The sequence below is a fragment of the Camelus dromedarius genome, chromosome 8, assembly GCF_036321535.1.
Source record: "Camelus dromedarius isolate mCamDro1 chromosome 8, mCamDro1.pat, whole genome shotgun sequence".
Taxonomy (NCBI): Eukaryota; Metazoa; Chordata; class Mammalia; order Artiodactyla; family Camelidae; genus Camelus; species Camelus dromedarius.
In genome coordinates, this window is record NC_087443.1 from 31,201,533 (window position 1) to 31,217,314 (window position 15,782).

At 37.3% G+C, this 15,782-nt stretch overlaps 1 protein-coding gene across 6 annotated transcripts in view; it reads left to right on the plus strand.

The window, feature by feature from the left end:
* CFAP70 (cilia and flagella associated protein 70) overlaps positions 1 to 15,782 on the plus strand; it is a 71,948-nt gene that overhangs the window by 54,812 nt on the left and 1,354 nt on the right. For all 6 annotated transcript variants that reach the window (XM_064488058.1, XM_064488063.1, XM_064488061.1 and 3 more), the window contains 3 exons: positions 2,059 to 2,148; positions 9,891 to 9,992; positions 15,456 to 15,503. In XM_064488058.1, coding sequence (XP_064344128.1) covers positions 2,059 to 2,148; positions 9,891 to 9,992; positions 15,456 to 15,503 — 240 coding nt within the window. The remainder of the gene's footprint in view (positions 1 to 2,058; positions 2,149 to 9,890; positions 9,993 to 15,455; positions 15,504 to 15,782) is intronic.

The window sequence follows — 15,782 nt, forward strand, 5'->3', positions numbered from 1 at the left end:
ACAAAGGAGCAAAGGCAACACAGTGGAACAAAGAAGATAATCTTCAACAAATGGTGGTGGAACATTGGACATTCACATGCAAAAAATAGGTATCTAGACACAGACCTTATACCCTTCACAAAAATTAACTCCAAATGGATCATAGTCCTAAATGTAAAATGCAAAAACTATAAAAATCCTAGAAGATAACATAGAAGAAAATCTGTATGACATTGGGTATGGTGATGACTTTTTAGGTTCAACCGCAAAGGTATGATCCATGAAAGACAGACTTAATAAATTGGACTTGACTGAAATTAAAAACTTATGCTCTGCAAAAGACAATGTCAAAAGAATGAGAAGATAAGCTATGGACTGGGAAAAAATATTTACAAAAGATACATCTGATAAAGGACTGCTATCCAAAATATACAAAGAACACTTAAAGCTGAACAATAAGAAAACAAACAACTCAGTTAAGAAATGGGCCAAAAACCTTAACAGACAGCTTACCAAAGAAGAAATACAGATGTCAAATAAGCACATGAAAAGATGCTCCACGTCATATGTCATTAGGGAAATGCAGATTAAAACAATGATTGAGACAGGCTGGGACCTAGAGCCCTTTGCTGCAATGCTTGCACCTGGACAAATGTCTCCTCAAACAACAGAATATAAAGAAACTGTAAGAGACTAAAAATAACTGTACATGTGCAGTTGGGGCAAAATATGAACAACAAGACACAAAAAAACCGAAAACTCATTGGCCACTTCTGAGGTGTTAGAGCAAAAGTAGATCCCTGCACATAATCTCTGCACACAGCACCACCAGGGGGGTGGGCTGAGTAGCTAAGTCACCCCCCTGGCCTGATCCATGAGTCCATCCCTACCCTTACCCCATTTAAGGGACCAGCTCGCCCCCATTCAGGGAATGAGCAAGGGAACCTGTTACTTGTTTTCACTCCCTCCTTCTGCATCATGAGTCCCAATAAAGCCTTATCTGAATTTCTCATCTGGCCTCTTAATTTTTATTGATTAAGGAGTTCAAGAACCCTGGTCAGTAACATAATGAGATATCACTACACACTAAAATCTGACCAAAATCTGAAACACTGACAACACCAGATACTGGTAAGGATGTGGAGCAACAGGAACTCTCATTCATTGCTGGTGGGAGTGCAAAATGATACAGCCACTTTAGAAGACAGTTTGGCAACTCTTTACAAAACCAAAAATATTCTTACCATATGACACAGCAGTTGTGCTCTTTGTGTTTACCTAATGGAGTTGAAAACTTATGCCCATACAAAAACCTGTGCGTGGATGTTTTTAGTAGCTTTATTCATAATGGCCAAAACTTAGAAGCAACCAAGATGTCCTTCAGCAGGTGAATGGATAAATAGCCTGTGGTACATCCAGATAATAGGGTATTACTCAGTGCTAAAAAGAGATAAGCTATCAAGCTATGAAAAGACATAGGGGAACCTTAAATTCATACCATTAAGTGAAAGAAACAAATTTGAGAAATCTACATTACTGCATGACTCCAACTATATGACATTCTGGAAAAAGCAAAACCATGAAATCAGTAAAGAAATCAGTGGTTTCCAGGGGTTGGAGGAAGGAGAGTGATGAATAGATGAATCACAGAGAATTTTTAAGGCAGTGGAAATATTCTAATAATGGAAACATGTCATACAATTATCCAAACCCAGAGAATGTACACCACCTAGAGTGAACCCTAAGGTAAACTGCGGACTTTAGGTGATGACGATACGTCCACGTAGATTCATCAGTTGTAACAAAGGTACCACTCTGGTGGGGGATGTTGATAATGGGAGAGGCTATGCATGTGTAGGGACAGGAGGTAAATGGGAAATCTCTGTACTTTCCTCTCAATTTTGAGGTGAACATGAGACTTCTCTAAAAAAGTTGTCTTAAAAATATGTATATATACAATCCAAGAACTCATTTAACTTTGATTTGGAGTATAATTACAGAAGCCCCATGATTATCTTAGAAATGCAGTGTTTGAAGCTTCCAGAAGAACAATAGCTTAGTGACGCTTTCTTTCTACAGTACGAAAAGGCAAAGAAAACCTATATGCAAGCCTGTAAGAGATCGCCTTCATGCCTTACGTGGCTCGGACTAGGAATTGCCTGTTATCGGGTAAGAGGATCAAGGCTTGAAACTAGGCCTGTTCATACAGCTAACCTTGACTCCTTGGTCTTCCAGGCACCCTGGGGAGTCTGTGATGACAGTGAGCAGGCAATCAAGGCAGTCTTCTCTAATAAAAAGTTGCTCTTCAAAGTTGTTCTTAAACTGACGATCAATCTGAACTACAAAAAAAACTCCCACAAAAACTGAAGCATGAAGCTATGGAATAAAAATGTTCATGTTATTTAGTATAGAAGCTCGTAATTGTATGATGTTACCTGTAATTAAAAAGATACGGGATATGAAAACTCTACTCAATTCAATTAAAGAATTTACTTGGTACTTACTAAGCTCTGTGGCCCTTCTGTATTTGGGAGGAGCTGCTACAGCTTCTGATAGACCCTTTTCCCCACTATCTCTAAAAACTCTTTAGTCACTCTTCCCTCCTTTCCTCTAGTCTTTGAAAGAGGCATGCATTCTGCTGTTCTTGTCTAATTCCTTTGTGTGTACTTCTTGATTCTATCCCTCTCCTTTTCTCCCAATACCTTACTCTCAATATTTTCTTTCTCTTTGATTTACACTTTTAAGCTTTCCTTCTCATTCAGCTCTACAACAACCACCACCTTCCTGGTTGCGACCTTTAACCGAAAGAGTTGTCTGCGTTCTTTGTCTCCTGTTCCTCATTGCTATTTTGTTTACTGTAAAGAAAATATTTGTTCTTTATAGAAAATTTAGATGATACAAAATATAAAGAAAACATAAAAATATAGATAATCCTACCCCTCAATGAAAATTACCATTAACATTTGAATGCATTTTCCTCCAGCCTTTTTTCATACATACATGAAAGCAATTCTAATGTATAAAATTATAAATAATACATTTACTGCTTTGTAATCTTTTTTCTACTTAATAATATAGCATAGGTACCTTCTCACATCATCAAATAGTCTAAAACATGAATTTTTTTTCTTTAAAACGAGAGTTTTGATAATTGCATGGTATTCCCTAGTTTGGATACATAAGTAAGATTACCATATAATTTATCGTCTAAGCCAGGACACTTCTGAGAGTGAAAAGGAGGATATTAATAATTACACTGGGACACAAGGGGTGTCACAGAGCAACCAGGACATGTGATTACTTATATATAAGCCATATGCCCCCTGTGCCACCTTCCCAGAAAGGAAGTAAAATATTTTTAGCTATTAGAAATCTATCAGCACTGTCGAAAATACAAGAAACCAAGTATACAAACTAGTCAGTATAAGTCATGCTTCTATTTGCTTTAAGTAGTGTAAAATATATTTTCATTGAGATAGAAATTCAATAAGACTAGGGTTAAGCCCTATAGCTAAGGTGTCTGAGTAATCTGCCCACATCAGTGTTTTGGTCACATTCTACCTATGTGTGGATATACCATAATTAATTTGACCAACCACTTATTATTGGATGTGTCATTAGTTTCTACAGCTATACTGTTATAAATAAAGCTGGAATAAATATTCTTGAACATAAATATCTGTGATTAATTCTGTTATTTCCTTATTCTTAAAGACTAGAAAATTTTTAAAGTCTTTATAGTGTCAGTTCACCTTCTAGAGAGGCTGTATGCTGATTTATGCTCTGCCAGAGATATGAGAGTCCATTTTACTGTTACCTGATCAACAATGGGCATTATCATTTCCCAATTTGATAGGAATCTTAATTTGCATTTTCATCACTAATGAAGTGGAAATCACGTGATAGATGTATTTCTTTACTTGTGAATTATCTGTTTATTTCCCAGGTACCATTTACCCTTCACTTCATTGCAGTTAGGTATATACCTCTTAACACTTTGCTGAAACTTCTCTGACAAGGGCCCCCATAACACCCTAATTGCCAAATGCAATAGACATTTAGATGAAGTCTCTGTGGCACCTAAGCCTGTTGACTGCTTCCTTCTTGAAGCCCCATCTTCCCGTGATTTCCACAGTCTGCATTCACATCCAGTTCCATGCCTTCCTCTCTGGGATCCTTCTCAACCTTTTTCGCTGGCTCCTAGTTTTTTACCCACCATGATTGTTGGGTTCTCCTGAATTCTATAGCCAGCTCTTCTGTATCTTATTTATTCTCCCTAAGAAATATCATCTACCCCAGTGGTTTTTACTACCTCTTGTGTCCTAATGAATCCTAAAGCTTCAGTTCATAAGACTTTTCAAGTTCTGACTCTTACATCAAACAATGTAATGGACAGCTCCATTTGATGGTCCCCTAGACACCTCAAAATGTACATATCCAACATATAACCTAATTTATCTCTGAAGCGTTCTCACATTCCTTAAGCCTGTATCTTCTCTGGTATTCCCTGTCTTGGTGAATTGAGCTATAATAAATCCAATCAACCAAGCTACTTCTGTTACTTTTAATTAGGCATCAAATATCATATTGATTTTGTCTCCTAAATGTCTGTTGAGTCTACTGTCTCCTCTCCATCCCTATTTTTACTGCTCGAATTCAAGCCTCATCTCCTCTTTATCCACTAGGGTGGTCTCCTGTCCTTCCTCAATTTATCTTCCACATTGTTATAAAAATGGTCTTTAAAATATGTGAATACCAGGTTACTACCCGATTTAAATCCTTTAGTGACTACCGCTTGTTTCAGAATAATATTCAGATTTTTTTTAATGACCTGGTCTCTTTCTAACTCTTTAGTCTTATCCCTTCCTTTATTTTCTCTCTCTCTTCCTCCTCCAGCCACACAGGTATATCAAGAGTTTCCTGAGCATGCCATGCTCTCTGAAGCCTCCATTTCTCTGTATATGAAATTCTTTTTACCTGGAATGCTTTTCTTCACCTTGTACAGCTAGAAAACTCCTATTTATCTTTATTTTTAAAATTTTTTATTGAGTTATAGTCAGTTTACAATGCTGTGTCACTTTCCAGTGTAGAACACACTTTTTCACTTATACATGAACATACATATATTCATTGTCACATACTTTTTCACCATGAGCTACCACAAGATCTTGTATATATTTCCCTTGCTACACAGTATAATCTTGTTTATCTATTCTATATATACCTGTCAGTATCTACAAATTTCGAACTCCTAGTCTGTCCCTTCCCACCCCCTCCCCCCCGGCAACCACAAGTTTGTATTCTATATCTATGAGTCTATTTCTGTTTTGTATTTGTTATTCTTTTTTTTTTTTTTAAGATTCCACATATGAGTGATCTCATATGGTATTTTTCTTTCTTTTTCTGGCTTACTTCACTTAGAATGACATTCTTCAGGGATATCCATGTTGCTGCAAATGGCATTATGTTGTCATGTTTATGGCTGAATAGTATTCCATTGTATAAATACACCACATCTTTATCCAGTCATCTATTGATGGACATTTAGGCTGTTTCCATGTCTTGGCTATTGTAAATAGTGCTGCTATGAACATTGGGGTGCAGGTGTCATTTTAAGTAGGGTTCCTTCTGGATATATGCCCAGGAGTGGGATTCCTGGGTCATATGGTAAGTCTATTCCTAGTCTTTTGAGGAATCTCCATACTGTTTTCCACAGTGGCTGCACCAAACTGAATTCCCACCAGCAGTGTCAGAGGGTTCCCTTTTCTCCACAGCCTCTCCAGCATTTGTCATTTTGGACTTTTGAATGATGGCCATTCTGACTGGTGTGAGGTGATACCTCATTGTAGTTTTGATTTGCATTTCTCTGATAATTAGTGATACTGAGCATTTTTTCATGTGCCTATTGATCATTCATATGGCTTCCTTGGAGAATTGCTTGTTTAGGTCTTCTGCCCATTATTGGATTGGGTTGTTTGTTTTTTTTTTCTTATTAAGTCATATGAGCTGCTTATATATTCTGGAAATCAAGTCTTTGTCAGTTTCATCTTTGGCAAAAATCTTCTCCCATTCCGTAGGTTGTTGCTTTGTTTTACTTATGGTTTTCCTTTGCTGTGCAGAAGCTTGTAAGTTTCATTAGGTCCCATTTGTTTATTCTTGCTTTCATTTCTATTGCTTGGGTAGACTGCCCTAGGAGAACATTTTTGAGATGTATGTCAGATAATGTTTTGCCTATATTTTCTCCTAGGAGGTTTATTGTATCTTGTCTTATGTATAAGTCCTTGATCCATTTTGAGTTTATTTTTGTGTATGGTGTAAGGGAGTGTTCTGGCTTCATTGATTTACATGCTGCTGTCCAGTTTTCCCAACACCATTTGCTGAAGAGACTGTCTTCATTCCATTGTATGTTCTTGCCTCCTTTGTCGAAGATGAGTTGACCAAAAGTTTGTGGGTTCATTTCTGGGCTCTCTATTCTGTTCCATTGGTCCATATGTCTGTTTTGTACCAATACCATGCTTTTTTGATTACTGTAGCTCGGTAGTATTGACTGAAGTCCGGGAGGATTATTCCTCCATTCTCTTTCTTTTTCTTCAGCAATGCTTTGGCAGTTCTAGGTCTTTTGTGATTCCATATAAATTTTATTATGATTTGTTCTAGTTCAGTGAAATATGTCCTGGGTAATTTGATAGGGATTGCATTAAATCTGTGGATTGCCTTGGGCAGTATGACCATTTTAACAACATTGATTCTTCCAATCCAGGAGCGTGGGATATGTTTCCATTTTTTTAAGTCTTTTTTAGTTTCCTTAATCAGTGTTTTATAGTTTTCCATGTATAAGTCTTTCACCTCCTTGGTTAGATTTATTCCTAGGTATTTTATTACTTTGGGTGCTATTTTAAAGGGGATTGTTTCTTTACTTTCTTCTTCTGTTGATTCATCATTAGTGTAAAGAAATGCAACTGATTTTTGTACATTAATCTTGTAACCTGCTACCTTGCTGAATTCTTCGATTAGTTCTAGTAGTTTTTGTGTGGACTTTTTAGGGTTTTCTATGTATAGTATCATGTCATCTGCATATAGTGACAATTTTACTTCTTCTTTTCCAATTTGGACCCCTTTTATTTCTCTCTCTTGCCTGATTGCTGTGGCTAGGTCTTCCAAGACTATGTTGAATAGGAGTAGTGATAGTGGGCAGCCTTGTCTTGTCCCAGAGTTTAGTGGGAAGCTTTTGAGCTTTTCACCATTGAATACTATGCTGGCTGTAGGTTTGTCATATATAGCTTTTATTATGTTGAGATATGTTCCCTCTATACCCACTTTGGTGAGAATTTTTATCATAAATGGGTGTTGGATTTTATCAAATGCTTTTTCTACATCTGTTGAGATGATCATGTGGTTTTTGTCCTTTCTTTTGTTGAGGTGATGTATTACATTGATTGATTTGTGTATGTTGAACCATCCTTATGTCCCTGGGATGAACCCCACTTGATTGTGGTGTATAATCTTTTTTATGTGCTTTTGGATTCTATTTGCTAATATTTTGGTAAGGATTTTTGCATCTGTGATCATCAGTGATACTGGTCTGTAATTCTCTTTTTTGGTAGTGTCTTTGCCTGGTTTTGGTATCAGGGTGATGGTGGCTTCATAGAATGAGTTTGGGAGTATTCCCTCCTTTTCAATCTTTTGGAAGAGTTTGAGAAGGACTGGTATGAATTCTTCTTTGTTGTTTGGTAGAATTCCCCAGTGAAGCCGTCCGCTTCTGGACTTTCATTTGTAGGGAGGTATTTTTTATTGCTAATTTGATTTCATTTCTAGTGATCGGTTTGTTCAAGTGGTCAGTTTCTTCTTGACTCAGTCTTGGTGGACTGTATATTTCCAGAAACTTGTCCATCTCCTCTAGGTTATCCATTTTATTTCCATATAGTTGTTCATAATAGTCTTGTATAATATTGTGTATTTCTATGTTATTGGTTGTAATTTCTCCATTTTCCTTTCTTATTTTGCTTATTTGTGCTCTCTCTTTTCTCTTCTTTGTGAGCTTGGCCAGAGATTTGTTGATTTTATTTACTCTTTCAAAAAACCAGCTCTTGATTTGATTGATTTTTTTCTATTTTTTTAATCTCTATTTTATTTATTTCCTCTCTGATCTTTATTATGTCCTTCCTTCTGCTGACTTTTGGGTTTTTTGCTCTTCTTTTTCTAATTCTTTTAGCTGGTGGGTTAGATTGTTTATTTGAGATTGTTCTTTTTTTTTTTTTTGAGGAAGGCCTGTATCACTGTAAACTTCCCTCTTAGCACTGCCTTTGCTGTGCCCCATAAATTTTGTGTGGTTGTGTTTTCATTATCATTTGTCTCAAGGTATTTTTTAATTTCAACTTTGATTTCATCATTGACCCACTGGGTTTTTTTTAGTAGCATGTTGTTTAATCTCCATGCTGTCATTTTTTTCTCCTTTGTTTTTCTATAGTTGATTTCTAGTTTCATGGCCTTGTGATCAGAAAAGATGCTTGAGATAACTTATATCTTCTTAAAATTGTTGAGGCTTCTTTTGTGCCCAAGTACATGATCAGTCCTAGAAAATGTTTTATGTGCTCTTGAAAACAATGTATATTCTATTTTGGGGGGAGGGTGTAATGTTCTGAAAATATCCACCAAATCTAATTTTTCTATTGTATCATTTAATTTCCCTGTTGCCTTATTTATTTTCTGTCTGAAAGAGCTGTCCAGTGATGTTAATGCAGTGTTAAAGTCTTTGACAATGATTATATTCCCATCAATTTCCCCCTTTATCTCTCTTAGTAGTTACTTAATGTAAACTCCTATTTATCTTTCAAGATTCACTGTAGCAGTTTCTTCTCTGAAGCCATCCTTTAATCTAGGTTAGAATTACTCCTATTTTCCATTGTCTCTCCACTAGATTATATATATGTTTTTATTATAGACATGTTTGTTTTGTATCAGAACTGTTCATGTGTTTGAGTTTTCTTTTTTTTTTCTTTGCATATCTGTCACTGAACTCTTTGAGGGCAAGGGCTCTGTTTTATCTCTTTATTCTCAGTATCTAGCATACTGTCTGACAGAGTAAATTCTTAGCAAATATAGGTTGATTGAATAATGAATTAATATCTCTGAGATAGTTAAAGTATGGACCAAGGTATAGGCATTGCTGAAAGGCTGTACATCATATTGTCTTGGGCCTAGAAACGCATTCTTTTCTTTTCTAAAACAGAAAAAGGGAAGAGCTATTTTACGGGGGAGAGAGAAGTACTTTATCCTTTCCTTAGGTGGCCTTTTGGAAGATTTTTACAAAGCTAACTCCTAGTTTTAGGGAGCAGCAATGGTAACCATGTGCCCATAACTCAGGGAGCACCCTAGAATCTCTGAATATTGTATTTTTTGCTCAGGACTGTGCTCTTAATAACTAACATTAGGGGAAAGGGAAACTTTCTGAACAATAGTGCTTTGACAGGCTAATAGGACTTTAACCTCAAGAAAGGGATGCACAATGTAAATGAAGAACTACAGATGTGTCTGACAGCCCACTGTGTCCAGAGAAATCACTGATCACTGCACTCATGATAGTGAATCCTTCTGGTTTTCCAACCTGGCACCTGAAGCTCCATGATTCAAGGATGCCCTGATGGGCCTGCTATGGAGGGAAGGAAGAAGAGAGGCATGTAAGCTGAGAGCCCAGCTGGCAGGCCTCCGGATTCTCCTACCTGACTTTTTAATTAGTGTAGTTCTACTTTAAACTGGTTCATATATTGGAACACCACCACATAAAATTTTGTTTGAAGAAAGAGTTCTTTTGCTAAAAATAAAAGACAGTATTTTCAGCTAAATAAACTCCAGCTGGCTTATGTGAAAAGTACTCTTACTTAACAACTCATGCATCTTCTTTTTCTGTCAAGCTGGAGGAGCTCACAGAGGCTGAGGATGCTCTCTCTGAAGCCAACGCGCTAAACAACTACAATGCTGAAGTATGGGCATATCTGGCTCTGGTCTGCCTGAAAGTGAGTGTTTGTTATCCTTACACAATGTCTTTGTAGGGCAAAGAGGTGAGGGACCAAGTAGAAGAAGAAGTAGGAGGAAGGCCACCAATCACTAATGCATGATAGTTTGATGAGCTTCAGATTTGGTCATTATACTGATACAAAGGAGAGGCCATGACTGGGAAGCGTCTACTTAGCATGTGCTTGTAAATCATATGCTTAGGTACATTTGTCTGGAAAGGAGATTCTAAAAATGGGAGTGAGGCAGTTTGGTTTTGTGGTCTCAGGCAAGTGGGATTGGGGTGGACTAGGGTTGACTGCCAGGGGAGGTTCCAAGTGGGGTGGGCTCCCTGTGCCACTTTTTGAGCTGCTCAGTAGACCCCAGCCCAGGCCACACAAACCAAGCCCAGCCTATGTGCCCTGCCCCACGATGAAGGAGCACATGGGGATGAGGTCTTGGTCTGGGGTTGTGAACACTGCATGGGGAGCTGTGTAAGGGCAGCGCAGTGGGATGGTGGATTAGACTTGGAGGAGGCGAGATGTTCACCTCTGCCCTCCTCAGCACCTCTCTGCCTCCCCGTGCTCTCACATTCAGGAGCTCAAGCCTGGGAACTGTATAGTCATTCCACTTATGCTGTCGAGCTACCAAAAATGTCATATATGGCCTCGAAAAGCTATTAAAAGTCCAATGATAAAAATCAAGGCTAAGTAGACTATAAGGTTGCAGGCATAAATGAATTACTAACAAAAGGACGAATAGAAATCTCTGATAGTTTTCCCAAAAGGTTTTATCAGTTTAAAAATGGACCTGCCCCCTCCCCCTCCCAGGTGACATGAGTCAGCGCTATGATGACTGGGAAATTCCCTGAACGTTCATCAGAAAGCAGTAAAGGACCAGTGTGCCCATGGTGGAAGTATAGTGACCTCTTTGAATCTGATGATGATTATTAAGATTCTGATAGCTATTAGGGTATGATTATTCCCCTATAATGCCCCACTTAGCCCGCTGCTGAACAAAGTAGGTGAGGGCATACAGTGCGATTTGAGAAAGGGAGCTGAGCTGATGGAGAATAGGAACCAGGATGAAGTTGAAGATGATGAGGTAGAAAACAACAGCTATGAGGGGCATGGTCCCTCCCCTGCCTGGTTGGCCCAGTTCAACAAAGTAGTTGAGGACATACAGTGCGGTATGAGTTGGTTTGAAGGATAAGAAATCCCCCCAGCAAATTCCCTCCAGAGGTGAGGAGGCATCACCAGACTGCAAAACCAGGGGATGTTGGGGAAAAAAAACCAGTCACAAATAGGAAATTAAGTGTAAATAAAGAAGAAATGATCATGAATTATGAGACTGAAGAGGTGTATAATGAGAACTTCGAAAGGTGTGCAAAGATTAAAAGCATATGAGAGACAGGAAGCTGAAAGACCTGAGCAGCTTCTCAAATATTAAGACAGTCTGTTTGTTGAAAAGTGCTGCCTTGAACACTGTGCTTCCTGAGGATTCAGAAGACCCTGAGTTGGAAGAGGAAGTTGAAGATGAAATGGAGGAAGTAGAATGCCTCCTTGCAAGAAGTGAGTCCCTAGGCCCCTGATACCTTCCAAAGGAAGGTTTAATCAGGAGGCTAGAAGGATACTCAGGATGCCACCTGAGAGCTCAGTCCCTCCCCAACTTATTGTCTGGCCCACCAGAAATAAGTACAAGTTAAAGCATGGTGAATACAAGCCCATCCCTGTGGTTTACCAGTTGAAATATCAGGATGGCTGTGAAAGCACTGGTGGCAGGTTCTGAAGCAAACACCATGGGCTAAGCAGGAGGGACTGGAGTCCAAGAGAGCCTCTCACAAATCACTGGAATGAATATTACTGAAGTGTATACTCCGCAGGCAGCTACAGTCCCGAAGGCCACGGAGCGTAGAGCCGGAAGCATGGAGTCAATGCACTGCCCTACCTCTTACCTTGGACCACCTATTAATGTATGCAACGGGGATTTCTCATCTATAGAATAGATGCCAACTTTAACAGTGCTGTGGTGAGAACGAGTTAATTAAAAGGAGTGAACTTGTTTGTTAAAAAAAAAGATATTTACATAGTCTCAAGATATTTCCCAACAAGATATTTATTAATTACAAGGGAGAACACAGTAATGTTGTAGCAGAAAAACCTGGCAGATAATAGTCGAAACAAATGGTCAAAGTTACCATCACCATCATTGGGATAAACAGCATATGCCTCCTAATAGGATGCACTGAGAACACAACATTGTTTTTGTGGTGTTCCTGCCAAAAATTCATAACTTGATATAATCATGGAGAAATATCAGACAAATATAGATTGAAGAATATTTTACAAAGTAACTGCCCTGTACTGTTGAGAAATTCCAATATCATGAAACACAAAGAATCAAGAACTCCCAGTTAAAAGAAACATAAGACATGAATATTGAATACAAGACCCTGGATTTTCTTTTGCTATATAAGATATTATTGGGGCATTTGGAAAAATCTGAATGAGGTCTATAGATTAGATAATAGTATTATATTTATACTAATCTCCTGATTTTGATCATTGTACTGTGGTTATAGAAGAGAACGTCTTGATTTTAGGAAACTTACTGAAGTCTAAAACTGCACCATGTCTGCAATTTACTCTCAAATGCTTCAGGAAAAGTTAAAATATATACTTACATATGTGTAAATGTATATGTTTGTGGATGTGTGCATGTGTATACAGAGAGGAGAGGACTATTCTTATAACTTTAATTGGAAATTATGTCAACAATTTAAAATATAATTCATTAAGATAATGCAAATTGATACACACTACACACCTATTAGAATAGCTTAAATCAAAAAGACTGACAATACCAAGTGTTGACAAGGATGTGGAGAAATTGGCAGGGTTGCAAATTAGTATAACCACTCTGGAAAACAGTTTGGCAGATTCTTAAAAAGTTAAACATATACTTACCATATATCCCAGCAAATTCCACTTCTTGGTATCTTAGTCAAGGAAAGTGAAAACATATGTCCACACAAAGATTTCTCTATTTCATTTCAGCATTTAATAGTAGCCAAAGACTGGAAATACTCGAAATGTCCATCAGTGAATGGATAAACAAAGTGTGGTATATTTATGTAATGGACTACAACTCAGCAATAAAAATGAAATTCTGATTCATGCAACAATATGGATGAACCTCAGAAACATTATGCTAATTGAAAGAAGCAAACCACAAAAGAGTATATACTATATGTACCATTTATAAATATGATATTAGGAAAACTATAGAGACGAACATATATCAGTGATTCTAGGGCCAAGGGTAGGAATGGAAATTGACTGCAAACAGGCACAAAGGAACTTTTAGGGAGTAATAGAAACCTTTTAAAACTGTATTGTGGTGATGGTTGCACAGTTGAACCTTAAAATTAGTGAATTTTATGGTATGTAAATTATACCTCAATAAATCTATTTTTAAAAGATTATACAGCTCCCCTCCCCCAATGAGAAATAAATGAACTGACTATTCAATAAATAGTGGTGGAGTAATTGGCTATCCATATGAAAAAAAAAAGCAGTTCCTTACCTCACACCAGACACACAGACACACACACAGCCACACACACACACCCCACACACCACACAATTCCAGCTGGTTTAAAGGCCTAAATCTTAAAACTTTAGGCTGTTTAGAAGAAAATATAGAGAATACCTCTTTGCCCTTGAGGTGTGCCAGGTTTCTTATGGCTGTAAAAGCACAAGGCAAAAATAAGAATATCAATAAATTAACAACTTTTAAATTGGAAATTCATGTACAACAAAGGGCACTAGAATAAAGCTTAGGGACTTTCTTTATTATAAATATTTGCAGCATTTATAACTAATAAAGGATTAATATTCAGAATATAGAAATAGTTTATACAGTAAGAAAAAAAACCCCTACAATCTGATTGAAAAATGGTCACAGGGTAGAAATATATAATTGGCTGAAGTAAAAATTGTAAAAGTCAATAAATATATGAAAAGAAGTTCTGCTTCACTAGTAATCATGAAAATGCAATTTAAAATTATTATGTGACAGCAATTCACACCCATAAGATTGGCAAAAATTAGTTTGATATCACCCACAATGATAAGAATTCTCCTGATTGCTAGTGTATGTAAAGTGGTACAACTATTTTGACGTGCAACATGGCATTATTTAGTCACATTCATATCTACAACTTAGCAATTTTATATCTAGATACATTCCTAAGGAAAATACCAGAAGACATGTACAAGGATGTTTACTGCAGCATTTTCCATAATAGCAAAAAAAAAAATTCTTTTTCAAAATTGTTTTGGCTGTTCTGGATCCTTCCATCCTTTGGGCCTCTGCCTCCCTATGACAGAAGTGAAACCAAAGTAATAATGATAGGAAAGGAAGATGGGCTGGAAAATGCCCCCGGAATTCAGTGAACTTCAGGTGGGAAAACTTCAAAGTGTAGACATTGTAGGAAAGTCTTTTGGGTAATGACGTCTTTTGTGAACTAGTGAAAAATTCATCAGACTAGCAATGATAAGGGAATTGGACTTTGATATTTTCTAAGTTCCCTTCTAACCTGAACAGTTTGTGGTTTTCAAATTTATGTATTTAAGCTTTCCCAAGTGACTTTGCATACTGTGGCTAATTTGTTATGCTCAAACTTGTGAAGTGTCATAGTGAATTCATATTATTCTTACTTAAGTGCTACATGAGTACTTCATGCAAGAAACAAGTAGGAGAAGTAGTATTCTTGTCTCATATCCAGATCTGCATGGAAGTAATTCCAGTATCTGCTTTCTCTAATGCATAGAGACAGGGTATATTTGGTAGTTAAAAACTTGGACTCTGGAGCCAGACTGCATTGTTTCAAAACCTTGGCTCTCCCACTTACTAGCTTTATAACCCTGGCAAGTTATTTATCCTCTCTGTGCTCAGGTTTCTGTATCTGTAAACTGGGAATAATAAATAATATTGGCACATAAATAATATATAATATAAATATAAATAATAGTGTGTATGAAAGTAAAGCACTTAAAAATGTACACAATTTAAAAAATGTAAACCACAAAGCAAGCACTATGCAATTGTTAGCTATTATTAACAAAATAGCTTCAATCCTAAGAGAAACAAATGACTTATGGTGCTTTCAGGAAAAATAAAAAAAGAGGCCAAGTTGTCTTTAAGCTTTTTGAAATGGAGATATATATATATACACACACACATACATACACACACACACACATACACACACACACACACGTACAGACACATACATATATATGTATTTAAGAATATCTGCTTTTCCCTACCACGTTTCATTTTCCTGCTTCCTTTTTGAATTCAGAGGTTCTTAACTAAGAAGACATGGAATTCTCTGCTTTAGGTAGAAATAGCGGCAATGTATTTTCCCATCATAATGTGTATGATGTGCCATTGTCACCAGGTGGTGCTCTTTTTTTCAGGCTGGACGGCAACTAGAAGCTGAGCAGGCCTACAAGTACACAATGAAGGTATGATGCAGACACCTCTGCTGTTTGTACTGAACTGAGTTTGAGAACCTGGGAGGAAGATGCTGGATTAATTCAGGACTTGACTTTCCAGCATTTCATTATCATGGGGCTGCTGGGTTTGGAATAATCACCCACATATTACCATGGGAGATCTTTTGTTAACCTCCCTGGGTCTCATTTTCCTCATATGTAAAATAACGGTGTTGGTCTAGTCCAGAGGTCAGCAAACTTTTTCTGTAAAGGGCAAAACAGAAAATATTTTAGGCTCCGTAGACCAAG